At 38.7% G+C, this 24,122-nt stretch overlaps 1 protein-coding gene across 5 annotated transcripts; it reads right to left on the bottom strand.

Moving 5' to 3' along the window:
- Nucleotides 1–906: 906 nt before the first annotated feature.
- On the bottom strand, nt 907–23,724 carry tmco6.S (transmembrane and coiled-coil domains 6 S homeolog). Of its 5 annotated transcripts, none has more exons than XM_018256262.2 (15): nt 23,623–23,724; nt 21,416–21,577; nt 20,985–21,110; nt 20,247–20,383; nt 19,401–19,510; nt 17,330–17,513; nt 16,066–16,170; nt 15,263–15,348; nt 13,367–13,483; nt 11,311–11,422; nt 10,437–10,617; nt 8,677–8,771; nt 2,893–3,060; nt 1,406–1,516; nt 907–1,031 (listed from the first exon to the last, which is right to left on the bottom strand). In XM_018256262.2, the coding sequence occupies exons 3-15, from the start codon at nt 21,073–21,075 to the stop codon at nt 996–998; spliced, it is 1,533 nt and encodes a 510-aa protein (XP_018111751.1). In that variant the 5' UTR covers nt 21,076–21,110; nt 21,416–21,577; nt 23,623–23,724; the 3' UTR covers nt 907–995. The 5 variants fall into 5 exon arrangements, with proteins under 5 accessions (XP_018111751.1, XP_018111752.1, XP_018111750.1 ...); XM_018256263.2 differs by having other exon boundaries at nt 21,429–21,577; XM_018256261.2 differs by having other exon boundaries at nt 21,434–21,577; nt 23,623–23,723.
- Nucleotides 23,725–24,122: the final 398 nt, after the last annotated feature.

Below are 24,122 nucleotides of genomic sequence, written 5' to 3'. Positions count from 1 at the left end.
TGATGTCATTTTTATTTCAAAATTACACGGTTTACACTGCAAATGATTCACTCTACCATGTAAAATCTAATTTCTGAACCAGCAAGTGTATTTTTTTTTTTTAATTTATAATATTGGCTTATAGGCAGCCATCTCAGGTCATTTTGCCTGGTCATGTGCTTTCAGAAAGAGCCAGCACTTTATGATGGAACTGCTTTCTGACAGGCTGTTTCTCCTACTCAATGTAACTGAATGTGTCACAGTGGGACCTGGATTTTACTATTGAGTGCTGTTCTTAGATCTACCAGGCAGCTGTTATCTTGTTAGAGAGCTGCTATCTGGTTACCTTTGCCATTGTTCTGCTGGGGAGGGTCGTATCACTCCAACTTGCAGTAAAGAGTAACTGAAGTTTATCAGAGCACAAGTCACATGACTGAGGGCAGCTGGGAAACGGACTATGTCTAGCCCCATGTCAGATTTCAAAATTAAATATAAAAAACTGTTTGCTCTTTTGAGAAATGGATTTTGGTGCAGAATTCTGCTGGAGCAGCACTATTAACTGAAGTGTTTCAAAAAAAAAAAAAAAAAAAAAACTTTTTTCCCAATGACATTATTTTAAATTATATATACCTATATGGAATCTGAACCATTGCTATAGCATAAATAATTATTAAAGCTTGTTTTTTTTTTTCTCTCTCCCCTTCAGACTTTGGGAAGGAGACAAATGTCTCATTAAATAACCTCAATGTCGACCAAGTTGCCCGGGCTCTGGAGTCTGTAGTTACCAGTAAACCGTAAACCATGAAGGAGAACCGATTCGTTTTGGACAAAATAATTGCAGAAAAAACACAGAAAGTGTCAGCCTTCCATGGACATTACATTATATTCACGTTATTCCGTCATATATCAAAATAAAGTTAATAATTGTGCAATTCAGCCTTGTTTTATTAGAAAGATAAATATTAACGTATCCATAAAACCAATGGTAGTTCTCAATTTCATATGATTTCTGTTCATCAGTCTGTGCTGGGAGGGCCACAGGTTTCTTTCATCTAGGAATTGAGGAGAAAAGGTAATTCTGTAAATTTACAATATTGCATTTGAAAACGGTGATGTTTAATATCATATACTAGTACAAGGCTGGGGCCCAATATTAGTGTTTAAATTCAACTCCCCCCAAAAATGCAGGGATTAAGAAGTTATTTATGTTTTCACGCTGCAGCAACACAATTTAGTACCATATAGAATATTCAGTTCTCTCTCATTGGAGCAGTTCTACGGTGACATTCTCAGAGAGGCACCTAAGCCAATACAAGTTGCAGACGTCTAATTAAATGGCTCTGACCCCAACATTTGCTGAGCATTTAATCGACGTAAATAACAAGATCCTGATGTATGCATATGAGACACAGCACTAGAGCCTTACCAGTTCTTGATATTTGTTCCAGACTGCTTGAACTTGCTGCTGAAGATCAGGCTTATCCTTATGTAACTCAAGAATCTGCAGACCAGAGTTTTGAAAAAAGTCTCCAACAGCCTTAAACACAATGAATATACAGGGTAGTCCTCGAGTTACATACAACTCATACAGAGGCTATTGCAGTAATGTACAGTGGTTTTCTTGGCCTTTATTAGTATTTAGCTTTAATAAACCACCTGCCTGTCTACTGCAGAGCACAGAAAGGTAAAAATAATACTATGTTAAGACAGACATCTGTCTAAGTTGCATTTAATAAGTAAATGTATATGTTTCAATGTAGATGCAAATTAAAGGGGAACTCCACAAAAACATAACTTAAAGGGATAGTCATGGGGAAAAACAATTTTTCCAAAATGAATCAGTTAATAGTGCTGCTCCAGCAGAATTCTGCACTGAAATTCATTTCTCAAAAGAGCAAACAGATTTTTTTATATTCAATTTTGAAATCTGACATGGGACTAGACATATTGTCAATTTCCCAGCTGCCCCAAGTCATGTGACTTGTGCTCTGATAAACTTCAATCACTCCTTACTGCTGTACTGCAAGTTGGAGTGATATCACCCCCCTCCCTTTTCACCACCAGCAGCCAAACAAAAGAACAATGGGAAGGTAACCAGACAGCAGCTCCCTAAAACAAGATAACAGCTGCCTGGTAGATCTAAGAACAACACTCAATAGTAAAAACCCATGTCCCACTGAGACACATTCAGTTACATTGAGAAGGAAAAACAGCAGCCTGCCAGAAAGCATTTCTCTCCTAAAGTGCAGGCACAAGTCACATGACATGGGGCAGCTGGGAAATTGACAAAATGTCTAGCCCCATGTCAGATTTCAAAATTGAATATAAAAAAAATCTGTTTGCTCTTTTGAGAAATGGATTTCAGTGCAGAATTCTGCTGGAGCAGCACTATTAACTGATTCATTTTGGAAAAAAATTTTTTTTTCCCATGACAGTATCCCTTTAAGCTTTTTGAAAAGTAAACATAATTTCAAGCAACTTTGCAATAAACATCAATAGAAAAATATGCAGACTTTTCATGATTTTTAATGCTTTCTGACAGTTCCCTAAGCCTAGCTCCCTGCAGATCTGTCTGACTACTTTGCTGAGCTGGCTGACTACTGTTACTTTGTATAAACAACCATCTGTCCTCATCCTGCATCCTCCAAACCCCACAATTCCCTGCACATGTGATTTCAATAAGGAGACGAACATGCATAGTGAAATAAGGAAAGGAACATCATAGTGCAGCAGCTTGTTTATATGAACTATAGCAGTGTTTCTGAAGCAAACACACCAGTTTTACCAGTGCAGGTAGTTTAAAACACTTTCATTTTCTTTGTGTTACCGTTCCTTTAACACACTGAGAAGTTCTTAAAGTAACCAAGCCATGAAATGTGCACAGTTAGAAAAAAAAAAAAAAAGATCACTTACATCTGGACAATATGTTAAAAGCTTGTTCAGCAATTCTAGGCTTAATTTAGCCACTTGTATGTCATCATCACGCAGAGCTGGGATTAAACATGGCAGAATGTCATTTTCCCTAAGTTGCTGACAATAAGCAGGTCCCAAGTCTGCGGTGTTATACAAAATTCTGGTAACCTACAGAAAAAAAAAATACATGTTTTTATAATTCATTTAGTCACCCATCAGGCACTAGCTTCTATTAGGCATTGGCAAAGAACGGTTATAAAAAACAACAAAAAAAGAAAATGAAAGTGGAATTCCACCTGCGTAATTTAAGAAAACGACATTTTAGGCAACTTCTCAGTATACAATCACTTACAAATTTAAGTTATTTAACTTTTTAATATCTGTCTGGCTGATAATATTCTCTGCCTTCCTGTTTTTTGATTCCTGGAAGAGTATGTAGCAGAAGCTGATTAAAGGAGAACTCAACCTACCAATTAAGAAAAGCCCCTACCGACTAAGCTAGATAGTCCACCCCCCCACATACTTCAATAGCCCTGAAAATATCCCTATATTATTTCTCACCTAACAGTGCAGAGTAAGTGCAACGGAGCTTGTGGATGTCCTCTTCCGGATCTTTTCGGGTTCTCTTAAGCAATTCAGGGGCACTTTTGGCGCATGCGCAGCCGGTGCGAACTGAAAGACTGCTCCAACTGCGCAGATGAAGACCGGTGATCCGGAAAATGTTGCCCACAAGCTCCGCTGCACTTACTCTGCACTGTTAGGTGAGAAATATTTTAGGAACATTTTCAGGGCTAACAGTGCAGAGTAAGTGCAGCGGAGCTTGTGGGCAACATTTTCCGGATCACCGGTCTTCATCTGCGCAGTTGGAGCAGTCTTTCAGTTCGCACCGGCTGCGCATGCGCCAAAAGTGCCGAAGTGGACCTGAATTGCTTATGAGAACCCGAAAAGATCCGGAAGAGGACATCCACAAGCTCCGTTGCACTTACTCTGCACTGTTAGGTGAGAAATATTTTAGGGACATTTTCAGGGCTATTGAAGTATGCGGGGGAAGCAGAGAGGTGGACTATCTAGCTTAGTAGGTAGGGGCTTTTCTTAATTGGGGGCTTGAGTTCTCCTGTAAAAGCCCTGGAGGAAAATTGACTTCTGCTACAATGTTTCAAAAGTCAGAACCATAAACGAGAAAGAAATAAACAATTACTACTTTCAACTGCAAATACATTTACAAATACAGGTATGGGACCGGTTATCCAGAATGCTCGGGACCTGGGGTTTTCCGGATAATGGATCTTTCCGTTATTTGGGTCTTCATGCCTTAAGTCTACTAGAAATTAATTAAAACATTAAATAAACCCAATAGGCTAGTTTTGCTTCCAATGAGGATGAATTATATCTTAGTTGGGATCAAGTACAAGCGACTGTTTTATTATTATTACAGAGAAAAAGGAAATAATTTTTAAAAATTTGGATAAAATGGAGTCTATGGGAGACAGCCAATCCGTAATTCGGAGCTTTCTGGATATCGGGTTTCCGGATAAGGGATCCTATACCTGTACCTTTAAAGTGAATTAATAATTTTAACTGATACATATTCGAAAGCTTCTGAGAATTACATCTAGTTTGGGGGGAACAGAACAGCAGCAGGATGTTGAGGCAGCTAGCTGGGTGACAGTTAGAAAATCTAAGGTGGGCAAAAGGAAAATGGAGGCTGATCCGGAGATTATACATCGCAACAAATTTGCCAGATTGTGTGAAGATGATGGGAGTATGAACTCTGGATTGGCAATTCTAGATGGGGCTGATCTCTCTAACAGCCGGGAGACCAGTTTCTCTAGTAGTGGTGGGGGGGAGAGTAGAGTCAGGCCTAAGCAGATTGTGGTTGTAGGGGACTCAATTATTAGGAAAGTGGATAGGGTAATTTGTCGTCCGGATCGCTACAACCGAACAGTTTGCTGTCTACCTGGTGCCAGGGTTCGGCATGTGGTTGATCGGATAGACAAATTATTGGGTGGGGCTGGGCACGACCCAGCTGTCTTAGTGCATATCGGTACTAATGACAAAATAAATGGTAGATGGAAGACCTTAAAGAATGATTTCAGGGATCTAGGCTCTAAGATCAAGGAAAGGTCTTCCAATGTAATCTTTTCTGAAATTTTGCCTGTGCCACGTGCAAGTTTAGGAAAACAGCGGGAGATTAGGGAGCTTAATGCGTGGCTCAAGTCTTGGTGCAGGAAGGAAGGGTTTGGGTTCCTAGAGCACTGGGCTGACTTTTCGTTGGGGTACAACCTATATAGCCGTGACGGTTTGCACCTCAATGGAAGGGGGTCCGCGGTGCTAGGGGAAAGAATGGCTAAGAGGTTGGAGGAGTGTTTAAACTAGGCAAGAGGGGGGTGGGTGAGATAAAGGATTATGGGGAAGCTAGTGTAGACGGGGTAGTGGGGTTAGTAAGGGGTCATGGGGGAGGAGTGAGGGGGGCATACAGTTTACCAGCTAAGGAGGTCCCTCTGTTACAAGGAAAACAGAATAATACTAACTTAACGTATAATTCTTCACTAAGTAATGCACATTTCAAAAGTAAAAGTAGTAACCTCCGCTGTATGCTGGCAAATGCACGGAGTTTGTCAGGTAAAATGGGAGACCTAGAATTAATTGCATGCTCTAAAAATTATGATATAATTGGTATCACTGAGACCTGGTGGGATGAAACATGTGACTGGATTGTGAATTTAAATGGTTACACCCTTTTTAGGAGGGACAGAGGAATTAAAAAGGGTGGAGGAGTGGGTTTGTATGTAAAGCCTGAATTAAAGCCATGCGCTAAAGAAATAAAAATAGCTGGCACTGGTGAGGGTGTAGAATCACTCTGGGTAGAGATTTCGACTGGGCAAAAGGTATCAAAAAGAATTATCATTGGTGTATGCTATAAACCACCTCGTATAAGTGTCGAGTATGAAGCCCAGCTACTCTTGCAGATACAAGCGGCTTCACAGCTGGGTCAAGTTGTTGCTATGGGTGACTTCAATTATCCAGACATTGACTGGGGTAATGGGGTTGCTAAGACAGAAAAAGCTAGTAGGTTTGTAAATATGCTGAATGACAACTTTTTATTCCAGCTCGTTCAAGAACCTACTAGGAATAACTCTCTTTTGGACCTTGTAATAACTAACAATACTGAACTCATCTCTAACATTTGTGTGGGTGAGCATTTAGGGAATAGTGATCATAACATGGTCTCCTTTGAGATTCTGTTGCAGAAGCAATTCTATAAGGGAGTAACTAAAACACTAAATTTCAGACGTGCAAACTTTGACAGTATAAGGGCATCTCTGCAACATATTAAGTGGGAAATGCTTTTCACAGGGTTAAACACAGAACAAAAATGGGAAGTCTTTAAAATGCTGCTTAATAAATATACTTGTCAGTATATTCCACTTGTAAGCAAGGAACGTCGTTGCAAAGCAAAACCTTTTTGGTTCAATAGAAGCGTTGGTGTTGAGGTGGGTAAGAAAAGACGTGCTTTTAAGGCTTTCAAGTTAGCTGGTACAGCCGAAACATTTATAAGGTACAAGGAGGCCAATAAATCATGCAAAGAAGCTATAAGGCAAGCTAAAATTGCTATAGAAAAGGATATTGCAGCAAGCAGTAAAAAAAATCCCAAATTATTTTTTAAATATGTCAATAGTAAAAAAATGAAGCAGGAAGGGGTGGGACCCTTACTATCAGAGGGGGATCAGCTGGTTGATGAAAACAAAATAAAAGCGCAGATTCTGAACTCGTATTTTTCATCTGTTTACACAAATGAAGAACCAGTAAGTGAAGGTTTCCTTCTTAACACTCCCAATTCTAGTAATACAACTAATGATGCATGGTTCACACAAGAAGAAATTCAAAAGAGACTTGAACAGGTTAAGATTAACAAAGGTCCAGGGCCAGATGGTATTCATCCCAGGGTAATTAGCGAGCTTAGCTCTGTGATTGCCAAACCTCTTTACTTAATTTTTCAGGATTCATTGAGATCTGGTATTGTGCCAAGAGACTGGCGAATTGCTAATGTGGTGCCTCTATTCAAAAAAGGATCCCGTTCTCAGCCTCAAAACTATAGGCCAGTTAGTCTGACGTCAGTATTAGGAAAGCTTTTCGAAGGGTTAATAAAGGATAAGATACTGGACTTCATAGCAAATCATAATACTATGAGTTTGTGCCAGCATGGTTTTATGCGTAATAGATCTTGCCAGACTAACTTAATTTCTTTTTACGAGAATGTAAGTAGAGACCTCGATTCTGGGATGGCAGTGGATGTGATTTACTTAGACTTTGCTAAAGCATTTGATACAGTGCCACACAAAAGGTTACTGGTTAAATTAAGGAATGTTGGCCTGGAACATAGTATTTGTAACTGGATAGCGAACTGGCTAAAAGATAGACTACAAAGAGTGGTGGTAAATGGAACATTTTCTAATTGGACCAGTGTTGTTAGTGGAGTACCGCAGGGCTCTGTACTAGGTCCCTTGCTTTTCAACTTGTTTATTAATGACCTGGAGGTGGGCATTGAAAGTACTGTTTCTATTTTTGCAGATGATACTAAATTGTGCAGAACTATAGGTTCCATGCAGGATGCTGCCACTTTGCAAAGTGATCTGTCTAAACTGGAAAACTGGGCAGCAAACTGGAAAATGAGGTTCAATGTTGATAAATGCAAGGTTATGCACTTTGGCAAAAATAATATAAATGCAAGTTATACACTAAATGGCAATGTGTTGGGAGTTTCCTTAAATGAAAAGGATCTAGGGGTCTTTGTAGATAACACGTTGTCTAATTCTGGGCAGTGTCATTCTGTGGCTACTAAAGCAAATAAAGTTCTGTCTTGCATAAAAAAGGGCATTAACTCAAGGGATGAAAACATAATTATGCCTCTTTATAGGTCCCTGGTAAGGCCTCATCTGGAGTATGCAGTTCAGTTTTGGACTCCAGTCCTTAAGAGGGATATAAATGAGCTGGAGAGAGTGCAGAGACGTGCAACTAAATTGGTTAGAGGGACGGAAGACTTAAATTATGAGGGTAGACTGTCAAGGTTGGGGTTGTTTTCTCTGGAAAAAAGGCGCTTGCGAGGGGACATGATTACACTTTACAAGTACATTAGAGGACATTATAGACAAATGGCAGGGGACCTTTTTACCCATAAAGTGGATCACCGTACCAGAGGCCACCCCTTTAGACTAGAAGAAAAGAACTTTCATTTGAAGCAACGTAGAGGGTTCTTCACAGTCAGGACAGTGAGGTTGTGGAATGCACTGCCGGGTGATGTTGTGATGGCTGATTCAGTTAATGCCTTTAAGAATGGCTTGGATGATTTTTTGGACAGACATAATATTAAAGGCTATTGTGATACTAAACTCTATAGTTAATATAGGTATGGGTATATAGAATTTTAATTAAAAGTAGGGAGGGGTGTGTGTAGGGATGCTGGGTTTTCATTTGGAGGGGTTGAACTTGATGGACTTTGTCTTTTTTCAACCCAATTTAACTATGTAACTATGTAACTATGTAACTATCTTCTTCATTATGCAAAAAAGTTTTGGGATGGAGGACCACTTTAATATTTTGAATTGGCAAACCATTTATGACATCATTTACATATAAAATGTTTTATTTAGCGATTTTTTTATTGCAGAACGTTTGCCATAAGCTCTGCCATAATCATCTAAAACATAATATGAATTAATATAACATGAATTAACATGCTCTTCTAAATCCCCATAAGTCAGATGGAAGACAGTCATGACATACTATGAGAAAGACATCTTTTGAATGGGTCAGCAGCTGTAGCAGGGCAGGCAATAAGTTGAAGTTTAGTAATGCTGAGGTCCAAACAGGATCTTGAGCTGTAAAACAAAAGAGAAAATCCAGTGTATTCATGCACTTTGTGTTGGGGAAATAAACCATCAAACACGTCAATTTTAAGGAAGGTAACAAAAAGTGGAGTATTTTTATTCCCAAAATGCTAACCCATTGCAAGCATTAAGCAAGTAACTCTAATAGATCAGTTGCTGTAATATGAATTTATTTAATTAGTTATTAATATTTTTATTATTAATATTATATACATTATATATTAAGTTCTTTTTGTTTTCTATAAGATACTACACTAGCATTCACTGCAGAGTAATGACATACTGGGTGTTCTGTTGTCACCATGAATTAGCCCTGGCAACCAGGCCACCAAATGACCACAAACAACTTTTTAAACAAGGCACAATTTTTTAAAGAGGCATAATTACTTTTTTCAACCCAACTTGGTTTGCCCCCTTTTTATGCAAGGCAGTACTTTGCTTTAGTAGCCACTGAGTGACATTAACTTATATTTATGTTCGGTCTACCAAAGTCTACCAAACTTGCACTTATCAAAATTAAACCTCATTTGCCAGTTTACTGTCCAGTTTCCCAGGTTTGTACAACCCCTCTGCAAAGTAGCAGCATCCTGCATGAACTTATCTTTTTTGCACAATTTAGCAAAATTAGAGACAGTACTTTCAATGCCCACCTCAGGGTCATTAATAAACAGTAAAAAAAGGCAAAGGACCAAGGAAAGACCCCTGCAGTAATCAAACACTGACAAGACTGTTCTTATTAGAAAATGCTCCACCACTATGTTATCTATCCTTCAGCCAGTTCTCTAACCAAATGGAAATATGTTCCAGACCAATATTCCATAAGTTAACCAGTAACCTTCTATATGGTACTGTATCAAATACTTTAGCACAATTTAAGTATATCACATCCACTGTCACCCCAGAGTCTATGTTCCTGCTCAACTCCTCATAGAAGGCAATTAAAATAGTCTTACTAGATCTACTACTCCATGTAAAACCATGTTGGCACAAACTTATAGTATTATGATTTTTAATGTATTTAAGATTCATATCACTTACCTCTTTCAAAAGTTTCCTTACCACTAATGTTAAACTAACAAGCCTATAGTTTACAGTCTGAGAATGGGATTTTTTTTAAATGGGGGACCATATAGCGATTTGCCCAACCTCTTCGCACCATGCCATACCATAAGTAATTAAGTAAAGAGGTAAGCTTGTTTAATGCCATGGAATGAATGCCATCTGGTGCTCAACCTTCTGTATTCATGTATTAGTCTCTTGGTTTACCTTCTTAATCGCCCACGCATCAATAGTTATATTATTTGCCATCCCCACATCATCATTATTAATTACTATAACCTTCTCTGTTAGGGTCTAGGCAGCCAGTTCTGTCCCATGCCATGCTAATCAGGGGGCTACTTGTTCAGGCTGAGGCAATTTACAGCTGCTCAGCCTCCATTAACTTCACCTAGCAAAAGTAAAGCAGTTTCTACAGGCCCACCAAGTAGGCTTCATGGATGCAAAGATCAGTGAAACCAGTAACCCCATATCATTTTAAATTTGATGTTGACGAGATTCAGAATGAAGATCGAATGCAAATTTGCTTAGTTTATATGCATCTCCAACTAATTGAAAGATGAAGACAAGGGCACAGTTCCTGCAGAAATTCTCTTTTACCTGTAAGATTGTTAAGGGCCCATAGACACTCCCGTACCATAAATGCATGTTCATCCTTGAAATGTTGTATGAACACAAACAAAGCTATTAGGAGACGGCCATCTTGGACCTCAATCTTCATACCAGACGAGTCTACTTCTCCAAGCAGGTTTCCTAAACAACGTATCACTGGGCAGATCAGCTTCAAAACAGAATTAAACACACACTATATAATTCAGCTTTTGTCTAATAACAATGCTTGTTTATATATATAACACACTAATTACCTGCTCTCCATACAAAGAACATACAGGATAGTAGGTATGGTATGTATTTGTGTAGTAATGGCATAACAGTCTATGGGAATAAAAAGAAACTATGCAAACCAAGTACAGTATAGTACGGAGAGATGGTATCCATAGCAGCCGTGGGAATAACAGACTCCAGGAATGGCTGAAGCTGAGGAACAGCATGTAAAATAGGAAGAGATGGAGTGTGGGAGGCCAATACACATAGAAGATGCCATGTACTTTAATGGCCATTGGAGTTAATGGCCATTGGATATCTTTCAGTAAATGCTTCGCTGCTTCTCTTCTTAGCATTCGCCCCACTTGCCATCCCCCTTACAGAGTAAATTTGAATTGTCCTCTTTATGATACACTCATCCTGACCACAAGGGATTTGTTAACTTCTTTTCCTTCTCCATAAATGTTCCTCCCCTTCTCTTATGACATAATTTAAGAAAAGCACTTTTTGGACCATATAGATCATTGTGTCCCACTATTCATAGATTATGACAAATTTAATTAAACAGAACTTTTACACTTTTGTAGTCATTTCTTATTATCTACCCAATATCATATACTGAACTATGCTTCACAATCAATGTACTCACCAGTTCAAGATCCAAACATTCTTGTTTTGTAATAAGTGCAGATTTTTCTATTAGAAACGGGACTAATTTGGACACCATACCCTGTGATATCAGCAATGCATTATTTACGTGACTGCAATATAAAAAAAGGAAATGTTTAGGATGATACTCATAAAATAAGCAATAAAATACACAACTGCAAATTGCAGGACGTGGAGTTTTTAGTAAAAGCACAATTAATGTAAAGTAAAGGTATGAGACCTGTTATCGGGACATGAGGTCTTCCAGATCACAGATCTTTTGTAATTTGGATCTTCATACCTTGAGTCTACTAGAAATTCCTTTAAAGGAAACATTTTGTGCAAAAAAATAAGAATGTACCAGTGCATTATACTCATTTAGATATAGAAGAATTGTGCTTAAAAAAGTAGTGTTTCAGGCTGTTTTATTGAATATTTCTGCAAAAACCTAATAATCCCTCCCTTCCACTTCCTGTTCTCTGAATTCCCAGGCTGTACAGGGGAGCCGGCGGCTGTCAGCTCACGGCACTGTAGGACAGGAACCAATCAGTAGCTAGCAGGACCTGATAGGGAACTGAAGCCTGTCTGTGCTTGTGTGACTGCAGGGCTGTGATTGTCTGTCCCCTTCCTAATGTGCTTCTGGCAGGGGCCTTTAGGACACGCCCACCCCTCATTTGAAACACAGACAGGGACCTGAGAACATCTATAGGGAGCTCTGATAAAGGGGTGATTTTTAAAGATAATATTAATTTTTAGCACCATGTAAAAGCAACACCATATATTACTCTAATTTGCCTACAAAATTAGGGATTTTTCATTTATCCTACGTCTCCTTTAAACATTAAATAAACCCAACAGGCTGGTTTTGCTTCCAATAAGGATTAATTATATCTTTGTTTAGATCAAGTACAAGGTTCTGTTTTATTATTACAGACAAAACTGAATTTTTTAAAAAAATGTTTTGGATTATTTGGATACATTTGAGTCAATTCAGTAATTTGGAGCTTTCTGGATAATGGGTTTCTGGATAACGGATCCCACACCAATACTAGAAATGTACTGACAGCTAGCAGTAATTCCTGTACCGCTATGTATTTTGAGACTATTTTGCAACTACTCATAACAGCTTTGCAAAAATCAAGGTCTCGCATTCAATTTTATGTAGCAAAATATGCACACAAAACGTTGCACATTTAGATCAATGCACGGCATCAGCCCATGTGTGCTCATTTTTCTACCGAAATCTGCTCCTTGTGTGGACACATTGGGGGTCATTTATCAACACTCGGCAAAAAGCTAAACTGGGTTTCAAAAAGCTAATCACTGATTGGTTGCTATAGGTAACTGCCCATGGGCAAATTTGCCCAGTGTTGATAAATGAGCCCCAGTTGTGCCTGTCTGTGTACTAACAGAAGAAGTGTGGACTTTTTTTTATCCGCAGTAGGAGAAACAGCCTGGTGTGCCATTAGCCTCACCATTACAAGCAATGTATAAGCACATACAGAGAATTTAAGGTCGTATGTACTTAGGCTTTAATTTATAAGCTTAAGAATTAAAAAAATTCTACATTTCTCTGAAGACTGGAAAAAAATATTGGAGGTTTCTTGTTTCTAATATTTTACAAAATATATGGGTAATCCCACTTAAGCAATAGCTAAACGCCAATGTTTAAATTAAAATATTTGTGTACTTTTTTTGACCAACCATATCTTTATGCACCCCTTCAATTTTATTTTTTTTTATTGTGTGCTTCATGGCTCCGATTCTAGATTAAAACAGCATTTTGTCACATAGGACATGATCCAATATGAAAATTAGACGGGCTTAGTAAAACAAAGGAAACAACTCTAGATTAATTTTAAAAAACCTGTATAAACCTAAAAAGATATAATGAGAAGGTCTAAAATGAAGTTGGAAGGCTTCAAAAGAAATACGATGAAAGTAAACATTTAAGAGAAACATGACAGAATACAGTAGACATTTGTTTTAATGTAATGCAGTATTTTATAGTGGAGAACAAATCCATAGGCAGTATGACTGGGGTTAGTGGATTATACCTGCTAACAATATAATGAAGACACCAAGCCATCTCAATAGCCACTCCAAGCCACTCTTCAGAGCAGGACAGTAGTATTCTTAGAATATCTTGTGTTAGGCCAGATTCTACAGCCATTCTGTTCCAAGAAAACACACATCATAATAGTGAGTAAATGGAATTTAATGAAACATTAAATATAGACTTGAACATACTGCCACACAAAATCAGATAACTATAATTAAATACATTCTATTACAACAAGAATGATCATACTGCTGAAAGATTTTCGTCATTTAGGGGCCGATTCACTAAATTCGAGTGAAGGATTCGAAGTAAAAAAACTTCGAATTTCGAAGTATTTTTTGGGCTACTTCGACCATCGAATGGGCTACTTCGACCTTCGACTACGACTTTGAATCGAAGGATTCGAAGTAAAAATCGTTCGACTTTTCGACCATTCGATAGTTGAAGTACTGTCTCTTTAAAAAAAACTTCGACCCCCTAGTTCGCCATCTAAAAGCTACCGAAGTCAATGTTAGCCTATGGGGAAGGTCCCCATAGGCTTGCCTAACTTTTTTTGATCGAAGGATACTCCTTCGATCGTTGGATTTAAATCCTTCGAATCGTTCGATTTGAAGGATTTAATCGTTCGATCGAAGGAATAATCCTTCGATCGTACGATCGCAGTATTTTGCGCTAAATCCTTCGACTTCGATATTCGAAGTCGAAGGATTTCAATTCCTAGTCGAATATCGAGGGTTAATTAACCCTCGATATTCAACCCTTAGTGAATCAGCCCCTTAGTGTTCAGTAATATATCTCGGGTTAACGCACTCGAGTTTTCACTTTATTACAACTAAAGGGTCCCTTCACACACATATTCATTATTTCAAGTATGCTATTTGGAAATTGCTTTCTACTATCCATTTAATGAAGGTCTAAGGCAGGGATCCCTGCCTTTTTTGTTATTTTTTTTTTACCCCTGAGCCACATTTGAATGTAAAAAGAATTGGGAAGCAAGACAAGAATGCAAATAGTGACTGGGGTGATGCAAATTATGAGCTGTGATTGACTATTAGATCCTCTGTGAACTGGCAGCCTACAGGAGGTTATGTTTGGGCAGTACACCAGGTTTTTATGCAACCATAACTGGCCTCCAAGCCAGGAATTCAAAAAGCACCTGGTTTGAGGCCACTGGGAGCAACATCCAAGGGGTTGGTGAGCAACATGTTGTTCACGAGCCACTGGTTGGGAATCTCTGATTTAAAGGAGAACTAAAGAAGTAGGTAGAAATGTTGTACATGATGTTTTGTGCTTCTGTACCAGCCCAAGGCAACCACAGCCCTTTATCAGTAAAGATCTTTGTCTCCAAAGATGCCCCAGTAGCTCCCCATCTTCTTTTCTGCTGATTCACTGCACATGCTCTGTGCTGCTGTCACTTACTGAGCTTAGGGACCCACTCACAATATACAGTACACATAGAATAGAAATGTCACAATATAAGGCTGATTAGTAATTAATACAGATAATTACTACATGGCAGCACAGAAACCAGTGCAACTATCATCAGAATTTAATAATCAGACCTGTAGCATCAGTTTATATTACAGACAAACCTCATTGATAATTTGCGACAACCCCTAAGCTTAGCTTCAGAGCCCACTGAGCATGTGAGTGTCACAGACACTTTCCAAGATGGTGACCCCCTGTGACAAGTTTGAAGTCCTGGATCATTGCTGCCATTGACAAGCTGAAACTTTAGGCTGGTGCAATAAGCTCATTATATAAAATATGGCATTTTTAACCACATTCATTTTTAGGGTTTAGTTCTTCTTTAAGGTGTTCATAAATTTTAATTACAAGTTGTAATACTGTAAATCTAAAAAATAAATGCCTCTGGGAATAAAATACTTACGGAATAACCTTCTCAGGTGCTTCTTTTGACTGAAGTAGCTGAGAAAGTGCATAGCCAAGGGCTTCCTGTACATCCATGTGTGGGGACTAATGAACAAGGGAGAAGTCAATAATTATTTATGCTGCTGTACATTAGTCATATATTGGGAGGCCCATTTATCACAGGTCAAATTTCGAATTAATGTGATTTTTTTTTTAATCCGAATATACTCATAGTTCGACTGGGAGGTCTTTTAAGAAAGAATTTGGCTACTATTTCGATAGAATGGTTCAGACAAAAAAATTCTAATCATATTCGATTCGTATTCAATTCATACAAATTAAGTTTATCTCCCGAAAAAAACTTGTCAGGAAGGCTATTATAACATCTACAAATGACTCAACGGACTTCTGCCATTGACTTGTACATGAACTCGCCAGGTTTTAGGTGGCAAATATTCGAATTAGGACTGTTTCCATGGTCAAGGTGTGATAAATATCACATTAGAATTTACATTCTAGAAGGGGGGGATTAAAACTCGAATGTGTGGATTTTGACACTCTAAATTTTAATTAAAATGTACTAGTCGACTCTAAATGTTGTCATTCAAGTGGCACCAAAAATAATTATAAAACACTGCAGTTAATAAAACAGAACAGGAATATGCCCAATTTAATATAACAAATATTCCCAATTCAGAATCTGAACATCACAAAATAATCAATTCCAGCTAATATGACATTTTATCAAGATCCTTCAGTGATTTTAATACTTTGAGCTCCTGGTATGATTATGATCTAGATCATATGGAATGGAATTCTTACCTGAGTGCATTTTGCAAATATTGGGATGACTCCTTGCAGAAGCAACCGGTTCCTCACTTCTTCACTATCCACAATGAGATTACCCAAGGTGTACAAGCATAGAACCTAAAAAGATGAATGATGAAAGATGAAACCAAGAGAGATCTGGGCACAGGCTTTCCTACTCAGCATTAGAGGGTTTTATAAGACAATGTTTTTCCTGCAAGGCAGTCAGTAGATTCTAACAAAAGCCAGATGGGCTGCTATAAAATGCCATAAAGCAGGGGTGCCCAGACTTTGTTACCCTGGGATCTACTCTTGACACCTGGCCTCCGTCATGAGATCTACCTTGATAGAAATAGGCAGGAGCCGAGGCAGCCATCTTTACTAAGGGACCGTGTGTTTCACAGCGGAACGCACGGCCGTCGCAACAACGGGGCCCTTCTAGACCCTTCCACGTCCCCTCCTCTCTGGTCCAGGCAAGTCGCGGTCTACCTGGAACATTACGGGGATCTACTGGTAGACCTCGATCAACATCCTGGGCAGCCCTGCCATAAACAGTCACTACTTAGTGTGCATGTGAGGTCTGCTTGGCATCTGTGAACTTGAAATACAAGGGTCTATTTTAAATCTCAGGTGTAACTGCTTGGGGTGCGGATATATTATGCATTCCTAAAGGTACTACAATCGCTATACCTTAAACGCTGGGCCAGAGTTTCTCTATGCTGAATATATAACAGCTTGGGGTAAATCTCTGCCCATATACATTTTACTGTACATGTACAAAGTTTGTGACTGAACCTGTGATAAATTGAATGTACAGGTATGGGACCTATTATCCGTAAGTCTTAGGAACTAATGTTTTCTAGATAAAGGATCTATTTGTAATTTAGATCTTCATACCTTAAGTCTGCTAGAAAACCATTTTAACATTAAATAAACCCAATAGGCTGGTTTTGCCTCTACTAAGGATTAATGTTGTTTAGTTTGGATCAAGTACAAGGTACAGTTTTATCATTACAGAGAAAAAGGAAATAATTTTTTCAAATTTTGATTATTTCATTATAATGGGAGTCTACAGGAGTCGGCCTTGCCGTTAATTCAGAGCTTCGAGGATAACGTGTTTAAGGATAATGAATCCCAGACCTGTATCATAAAACGATGTCAGCGCAGGTATTCCAATATAGTAATCACACATCTGCAGAAAACTCTGACAATGAAGCAGCTCCCTTAACCTAATATTGCACACACAAAAAAAACAAAACAATGTAATGTCCTTGCTTACCGTAAATTGTTGGCTATTTCCTGTTAGATATGTAAGAAGGTACGGTGTTGCTGGGAGACATGCGTTGGAGATTTGTGGTTCATTGGAATGAGACAGTTCATGCAAGCACCTGGCTGCCTCCATCTGGATATCCGTAAAGGGGCATGTGAACTGTGCAACCAAAACCCTTATGCTGTCTTTCACCCTGAGTAGAGTAACATCAGCAGAGATCACAGCTAACTAATGGGCAGATGATAAAAATGATGCAGTACAGTATGGAGCATTGTCAGCACAACCAATGGACCTTTAATGGTCGATAGCTAAAAACTGGAAACCTACACTACTAGGTCTGCCAGATTTATTCAATAAAACCATTATTCTGTACAAAATATAAAGGTGAACACATTCACAGATTTGTATATGGGACCTTGTTTTTTTTTCGCAGCTCCCTCTCATGTTTGATCTGATCAACTTTTACAAACTATCACCTATATACAGTTGTTCAGAATAATAGCAGTCCAACATCACACACATCACACAGCATCCACACACACCCCTCCCTACTTTCACATAAGTTATATATACCCATACCTATACTAACTATAGAGCTTAGTATCACAATAGCCTTTGATATTATGTCTGTCCAAAAAATCAGCATCACAACATCACCCGGCAGTGCATTCCACAACCTCACTGTCCTGACTGTGAAGAACCCCCTACGTTGCTTCAAATGAAAGTTCTTTTCTTCTAGTCTAAAGGGGAGGCCTCTGGTACAGTGATCCACTTTATGGGTAAAAAGGTCCCCTGCTATTTGTCTATAATGTCCTCTAATGTACTTGTAAAGTGTAATCATGTCCCCTCGCAAGCGCCTTTTTTCAGAGAAAACAACCCCAACCTTGACAGTCTCCCCTCATAATTTAAGTCTTCCATCCCTCTAACTAGTTTAGTTGCACTTAGTCTCTGCACTTTCTCCAGCTCATTTATATCCCTCTTAAGGACTGGAGTCCAAAACTGCACTGCATACTCCAGGAGAGGCCTTACCAGGGACCTATAAAGAGGCAGAATTATGTTTTCATCCCTTGAGTTAATGCCCTTTTTATGCAAGACAGAACTTTATTTGCTTTAGTAGCCACAGAATGACACACTGCCATGTAGTGTATAACTTGCATTTATATTATTTTTGCCAAAGTAAATAATTAAATAAATCCTTGCATTTATTAACATTAAACCTCATTTACCACCACTCTTTGTGGTCTATCTTTTGGCCAGTTCCAGGCCAACATTCCTTAATTTAACCAGTAACCTTTTGTGGGGCACTGTATCAAATGCTTTACTAAAGTCTAAGTAAATCACATCCACTGCCATCCCAGAACCGAGGTCCCTGCTTCCCTTCTCATAAAAAGAAATTAAGTTAGTCTGGCAAGATCAATTACGCATAAAACCATGCTGGCATACTCATAGTATTATGATTAGCTATAAAGTCCAGTATCTTATCCTTTATTAACCCTTCACTGATCGATATCTGGCCGATTTTTGGCCTGATATCGATCGGGAGGACCCGTCGGGAGCCCCCACACATGGGCAGATAAGCTGCCGAATTGGTCTGAAGGACCGATATCGGCAGCTTTAATCTGCCCGTGTATGTTCACCTTTAGACATCAACTTGGGATAACTCTGGCTACATCTTTATAATCATTAGTTTCCTGATATATGTAAATTCCAGTTTGTTTACAACAAACTTGGGCTGAATATGGAAGGCCTACAAAGGGTCTCATCAAAAATTCTCAGATCTGAAATATAGATGCATTCAATTTAGACACTCCATTTAGTCTTAGCACCCACAATACACTATCCATCAAATCACTATTACTTACTGTGGCAACATTTCTTCAAAATACTTCTACAAACAAAACTGATTTGTTTGTCAGTGAGGTATGCACAGAAAGTATAAACAAACCTTTGTTACAGTGATTTCAAGATTGTACACCTATGAGCCTCTAATGTATTTGAGCAGTACTATTTATGCTGAGTCGCTTCTTATTCCTTTAAATAATTTATCACACACAAATAATTCATCTAATGTAAAATCTACCTGGTAAACAGTAGACGCATATCATTTCTACGGAGACTGTGTCGAAGAGCAGTAAGAGGTGTAATCATCTGTTCTGGATCGCGCTGGAGATCCTCGATTAGCTGTGCAACCTTCGAAAATAGGTTTAGGTTACATTACTCAACACAAACCCTGACAAACAAGAATTCATCACTGTACTACACAGACTACAAACATACACAAGAACAGAGAGTAAATCTGCTTTGTACTGCTGGGTACCTAATGTACACAGAGCATTGTGTAGTGGCTCCCGTGAATTACCTCTTTTGCACTGGTCTCTGTGGTAAATGTCAGTAACTACGAATACACCACATATTTTTACCACCAACCAGCAGTCTTTAAACACATGCTGAAAGTTGCAGGAGATCGACCCCTACAGCAGCACATTCACTTGATGAAGTCACATGATCTGTGGCCCTGCTCAAGTATCCACTGACACCACTTAGCAGAAGGACAGTTAGATAAATTGCTGCAATTCATGCTACAATCCTTTGCATCCCTTTAGCACAGCTGAGTTGTAATTTCACATTGTCTTAGGCTAAAGGCAAGTAAAATAAACTTGGCAATGGAATTCCTTTGCAGTGAAAGATCTGCCATGTTTTCCTTCTGAACGAAATTGTATAAAAGTGTAACTGATTTCCAAAAACAAGCAGCCCCATCATAACACAAAACAAAATAGAACATATTTTTGCAATGTTTTAGGAATCAAAATTACTCTTCCTGCTTCTTTGACATATAACAGCCTTAAGAAATGAATGCATTTAAGCAGGTCCAGGATAACAGACATATGCCTTCACACACAAAAGAGCCCTGGACTGATTAGCTGACCTGCTCCTCAGACATTAAATGTGACTGGGCATCTTCCACAAGCATATGATCATCACTGCCTTCCACATCGTCTTCAGTAATATCCTGTAACAGTCTCTTACTGATGAGCTGGTCTTCTCTCCTTGCTTTTCTCAGAGCTGTGAGTAGAGTAAACATGTGTGATTCCCTTTTTTACGTACCTTCACTCATTAATACAACAATCCACAGAAAAAGTTTTATATCCTACATCCATTAACAATGCATAGTTGATATAGTACAGGATTTCTCAACACAGACACAGAGATTAGGGCCAAGATTAAACAGGACAGGAGATTTTCTTGAGCATCATTAAAATAGGAGTAGTAAATTAATTTTACGCTTTAACCAAGGATTCTCTGAAATCCAATCAAGTGTGTCCGCTATAATTAATAATATATATAGGTAGTCCCTGGGTTACATACGAGATAGGGTCTGTAGGTTTGTTCTTCAATTGAATTTGTATCTACTTATTAAATGCAACTTAGACAGATGTTTGTCTTAACATAGTATTTATTTTTACATTCTGTGCATATGTATTTTTACCTTTTTGAGCTCTGCAGTAGACAACAATTTTTTTTATTTTTTTTTATTATTTATATATATTTTTTTGTTTATGTTATATTTCAGCTTTCATAAAAGACTCTCTTTCCGACGGCTGTTAATTTAAGATATATCTGGATCCCCCTTTTCTGTCTTGATGGGCTTTCCTGGTGGCCTTACCTGCATTCCGTTCTCTCCATTGTGCTCTTAATACTGGGGCTGACAAATCTCTCTGTTTTCTCCTTCTCCACATTTTTAGCAAAATATTCATGCAAGTCTTGGCATACTCTCAGCAGGGTAGGGATCCTAGGACAAAAACACAACACAGACTCTATATATATTCTACATTTGCATTTTACAAAAACTTTGTGTGATTACTAACAAATGCCCCAATTAAAAATATCCTTCCCTTTGTGTCTTCCACTGGAGTCAGACAGTTGAAGTATTTAGGTGAGATTAATATGACAAGCTCTTGAACAAACACTTACAGGTGATGCTTATAGAGGATTTTTTCAGGCATCTGGCTTCTGAGCTATTAAAATGGTAACCAAAATCAAACCATGAGGCATTGCCCAAAACAATTTCCTACCATGACAGAAAATATATAATACCAAATAAATTTACTCCACCTTTCATATAGGGCATCCAATCCTAAATCCTGACTTCTCTATTTATTAGATGCTGTCTTTAGACAATCCATTGCAAAGCAGTTGTTTAAAGTGATTTCCTTCTTCATTAAAGGAATGCCCACTGTTCAGGTTGTTTCACCAGTCCTGCAAAAAAAGAAAATCTAGTTATGTATATATTCGAATCATCATCATTTAGGCAGGGAATGTCATGCTTAATGAGAAGCGAGTAGTCCTTCTATCCCCCCATCAACTTTTTTATCCTTTATATTAAGAAAAAAGACTCTCCAACACCATCCAAATCTTATTCACTAACAAGGTGTTATGTGCCAATAGGTACCCTTCCAACATATAGGGGCAGATTTATCAAAGGTTGAAGTAAAAATCTGAATTATAAAATTTTTTGCGTACTTCAGCTAGGGAATAGTCCAAATTCGTTTCGAATTTGAAAAAAATTTGAAAATTCCAATATCGAAATTTATCATGTACTGTCTCTTTAAAAATTCGACTCTGACCATTAGCCATCTAAAACCTAATTGCTGTTTTATCCTATGGGGGACCTCCTAGAATCTATTTGGAGCCAATTTGTGGACTTTGAAAAATCAAAGGTTTTTTTTGGAATCGGATCGAATTCGATCGAATGAGCTTACTTCGATTTGTACAGTTCGATTCAAATTTAAAAAAACTCAATTCAAGTTTTTTTTCTCCGGAAAAAAAAAAAAAAAAACAGAATGCCAGGAAGGCTACAAACATCACCAAATTGATCCCTGTACCTCTCCCATTGACTTATACAGTAATTCGGCAGGTTTAAGGTGGCTAATAGTCGAATTTCAGTTCTTAAAGGGCCAGAGTATGATAAATCTTGAAATTCGATTTTGAATTAAAACTCTAATAGTGCTAACTCTAACAATTTGAATTTGAGAGTTTTGACCAACATTTTTTTTTTCGAAAATTCGAATTTTCACTTCAACCCTTAATAAATCTGCCCCTTAGTCAAAAGGGTGGAACAGGACAAACACTGCAATGCCAAATGCAGCATCATTGCCCAACTGCATGAACTCTTAAAGGAAAATTCAAACCTAAAGTTAAAAAAACCCTACCTTACATAGACCCCCCCTCCCTCCTCCCCACCCCCAGCCTCCTGCCCCTAACGTTTTACTTACCCCTCGGTGCAGATTTAGGCTTTGGAGTTCACAGGCGCCATCTTCAACCACTTTGGTAACCTTCAGAATGAGACCGGCGATTCTGCAATTTTCTTGAGTTTTGGCACATGTGCAGTTGTCACGAAGCAGAACATTGCTTCAACTGCGCATGTGCTGCCACGCCGGTCTTATTCCAAGATTTGCGAAGAAAATAAGATGGCGTCTGTGAACTCCGATGCCTGAATCTGCACCGTGGGGTAAGTAAAAGGTTAGGGGCATTTGCCCGGGGTAACACTTAGGCTGGGGGGGGAGAAGGGAGGGGGGGGTCTATGTAGGGTAGAGGGGTAGGGTTTTTTTAAATTTAGGGTTGAATTCTCCTTTAACAAAAAAAAAAAAGGTACATTTCTGTACTATGCTAATAAACGACTTGGGTATTTAATAGTGCATTAGTGCACTGGGGTTTAACTTCTAACACTGACCCCATCTAAAAAATAAAACAAATGCTCCATAAGGCTACAAATGTATTGTTATTGCTGCTTTTTATTACTCATCTTTGTATTCAGTCCCTCTCCTATTCCAGTCTCTTGTTCAAATTAATGCATGGTTGCTAGGGTTATTTGGACCCTAGCAACCAGATGGCTGAAATTTCAAACTGGAGAGCTGCTGAATAAAAAGCTAAATAACTCAAAAAACCACAAATAATAAAACATGAAAACCAATTGCAAATTGTCTCGGAATATCACTCTCTGCATCATACTAAAGGTTAGCGCAAAGGTGAACAACCCCTGAATCTGCACAGAACAAATTAGGGACCCCCCCAAATACTGCACCTCTTCAAAGCCCTAAAAATAAATAGGTTCCTTATAGCAGCCATTGTGACACTGGCACCGGCTTATATCAGCCAAGGACATCACATTCTCCCACATGGGTATGAGAATTCATAAAGAAAAATCTTTATGTATAATGATTCCCTGCAACTGAGCAGCTCCCGAACTGCCCCCACCCACGCCTCCTTCCCGTGGAACAGATCTGTCTCTTACTCGTTCCTACCTTAGCAATGCCTGCCTGACTGAACAGGAAGTCCTCCGCTTGGTGCCAGGCGCAGTGGTGATTGGTTCTTATTACTCACGTGATACATACACCTAGCTTTTCTCCCTCAGCAAGTGCACGCTGGGTAATGTAGTTTTTTGGGGTTAACTCAATCAATACAGCTTTGCTAGAGCTGCCAGTATGCGGAAAACTTTTATTATTGCGTGTGCAGTTTAATAAATCATTCCAGCTGGGATATCTAACGATATGTCCTTATGTTCCATAGATAATGATATCAGGAGCTCTGCTAGGAAAGGGTTATGTCATGTTATGTTACTTTGTCATTCATCAGCAGCTTTTTGAGGTACATTGTTGCTGCTTTGAGGGCCCTCTGACTAGAATGGGTACTTTGTTGCTGGGCTATATGCAAGGTGATGTAGTTTGATCTGTTTGCTGTGGAACTGGAAACCCCACCTGCAGCCTGGCCGCCATTAGAAATCACGTGGCCCCGCCCACCCACA

Source organism: Xenopus laevis, chromosome 3S (assembly GCF_017654675.1).
Source record: "Xenopus laevis strain J_2021 chromosome 3S, Xenopus_laevis_v10.1, whole genome shotgun sequence".
Classification (NCBI taxonomy): Eukaryota; Metazoa; Chordata; class Amphibia; order Anura; family Pipidae; genus Xenopus; species Xenopus laevis.
This window is presented reverse-complemented; position numbering and strand designations above follow the sequence as displayed.